The sequence below is a fragment of the Colobus angolensis genome, unplaced genomic scaffold, assembly GCF_000951035.1.
Source record: "Colobus angolensis palliatus isolate OR3802 unplaced genomic scaffold, Cang.pa_1.0 Scaffold18, whole genome shotgun sequence".
Taxonomy (NCBI): Eukaryota; Metazoa; Chordata; class Mammalia; order Primates; family Cercopithecidae; genus Colobus; species Colobus angolensis.
Window position 1 is genome coordinate 2765915 of NW_012114932.1, and position 2027 is coordinate 2767941.

General features: G+C 47.4%; 1 protein-coding gene across 5 annotated transcripts in view; it reads left to right on the top strand.

The window, feature by feature from the left end:
* RHOA (ras homolog family member A) overlaps positions 1 to 2027 on the top strand; it is a 20023-nt gene that overhangs the window by 10637 nt on the left and 7359 nt on the right. For all 5 annotated transcript variants that reach the window (XR_001001472.1, XR_001001471.1, XM_011939096.1 and 2 more), the window contains exon 3: positions 746 to 876. Coding sequence is in view for 3 of the 5 variants with exons in the window: in XM_011939096.1 (XP_011794486.1) it covers positions 746 to 876 (131 nt within the window). In the remaining 2 variants the exon portion in view is untranslated. The remainder of the gene's footprint in view (positions 1 to 745; positions 877 to 2027) is intronic.

Below are 2027 nucleotides of genomic sequence, written 5' to 3' on the forward strand. Positions count from 1 at the left end.
ACGATCTCGGCTTACTGCAAACTCTGCTTCCCGGGTTCACGCCATTCTCCTGCCTCAGCCTCCCAAGTAGCTGGGACTACAGGCACCTACCACCACGTCCGGCTAATTTTTTGTATTTTTAGTAGACACGGGGTTTCACCGTGTTAGCCAGGATGGTCTTTATCTCCTGACCTCGTGATCTGCCTGCCTCAGCCTCCCAAAGTGCTAGGATTACAGGCGTGAGCCACCACGCCCGGCCAAAAGTCTTGAGCCATTTGAAATGCCAGTAAATCACATAGGGTAGAAGTTATGCTGAGAGTCCATGAACAAGTTAGAAAAGGAGCATATAGACCCTGGGTCAGCTGCTGCCCTAGAGTGGGCACCCCTTCTGTAAGCTATGTCAGAATCATCTACCAGCAGGAACGGATGTCCTGTAATGTGCCTGCCTTTGTGGGGCAGGAAGTACCCCCATGAAGCTACCTTGTGTTGTGGATCTTTTGCTCCTCCAGAGCCCGCCCTTGGGCCCCACCTACAGAGATGCTCAGCACCATTCTTGGCTGTACTGAGAAAAAGCTGGTGGTTCTCTGTTTAAAGGAAAGGGATTATATTTGCCCTTTTTTATGGTTTTGAAACTAGTGGGTTTCATTAAATGTCTAGCATTCTTATGAAGCCGCAAAGTGTCTCTGAATTTCACTGAGGTTCTTGGAAAGTCTTCAAGATAGAATTGTATGTATCCCCAAATTCTCTACATTTTTTTTTTTTTCAGAAAACATCCCAGAAAAGTGGACCCCGGAAGTCAAGCATTTCTGTCCCAACGTGCCCATCATCCTGGTTGGGAATAAGAAGGATCTTCGGAATGATGAGCACACAAGGCGGGAGCTAGCCAAGATGAAGCAGGCATGATCTGGGGCAGGACTGTCTTGTAGTATTCTTGAACTATGGCCCCAAGGTTGGAGGTTTGGGGAGCCCAGCAGAAACCTTCACAGGCCAGGTTGTTTAGAGGCTCAGAAGCCCCTCTGTGGCCCTCTGACCCTCATTGATTGGGATCTTCATAGAAGATCCCTAAAATAGTTCACTAGTCCTGTGAGATGGAATGTTTTTTATGAGGTAGTGCTATGCCCATAAGGACTGCTGGCCTGAGAATGAACCATTTCATCAGTAGCAAGTAGTCAGTGGCTCTAGATGTAGGAACTTTCTTTTTTTTGATATGGAGTCTCATTCTGTCACCCAGGCTGGAGTGCATTGGTGCAATCTCAGCTCACTGCAACCTCCGCCTCCGGGGTTCAAGCAATTCTTCTGCCTCAGACTCCCGAGTAGCTGGGCCTTACAGGCGCCCTCCACCATGCCTGGCAGGTTTTTGTATTTTTAATAGAGACTGGGTTTCTCCATGTTGGTCAGGCTGGTCTCAAACTCCTGACCTCAGGTGATCTGCCCGCCTTGACCTCCCAAAGTGCTGGGATTACAGGCGTGAGCCACCACGCCTGGCCCTGTTAGACTCTTGATTGCCTTCCCCAGCTATTACTTTGGTACATGTGAGGCCAAAGATAAATTAGTGGCAACTGAAAGATAAGGAAATCATGAAGGCTGGGAGTCCAGATAGAAAGCCCTAATGCCTTCCCTCTCTCCCACTCCCAATGCCTTTTTAAAAGTGATGATGGATATGGCATCTTGGCCTCTTAGAAACCAGCTGACGTAATGGCAGGGCTTCCTCACTGGAGAGGCACTGAGATCTTCAACCTAAGTTCTCTTACTCAGGTTTCTCTGTCTGAATGTCAAGGCTGTATTTCCTTCAGGGCATTTAGTCCTGGATTGGTAGCTTAAGTAATTTTGCCCTTGATTGACTCCTTAACCTTCCAGGGCTCCTCTGACCTCTTCCCTCTTCGTACTTCCCAGTGAATACCATGTTTATTAGAGATTTTATGTTTGGTAGGGCGTAGTTACCATATGTCAGGTTTAAAATTTCATAAGTTTAGCTTTTTTTCTCTCTTTTTTTTTTTTTTTTTTTTTGAGGAGTCTCAGTCTGTTGCCAGGCTGGAGTGCTGTGGCAC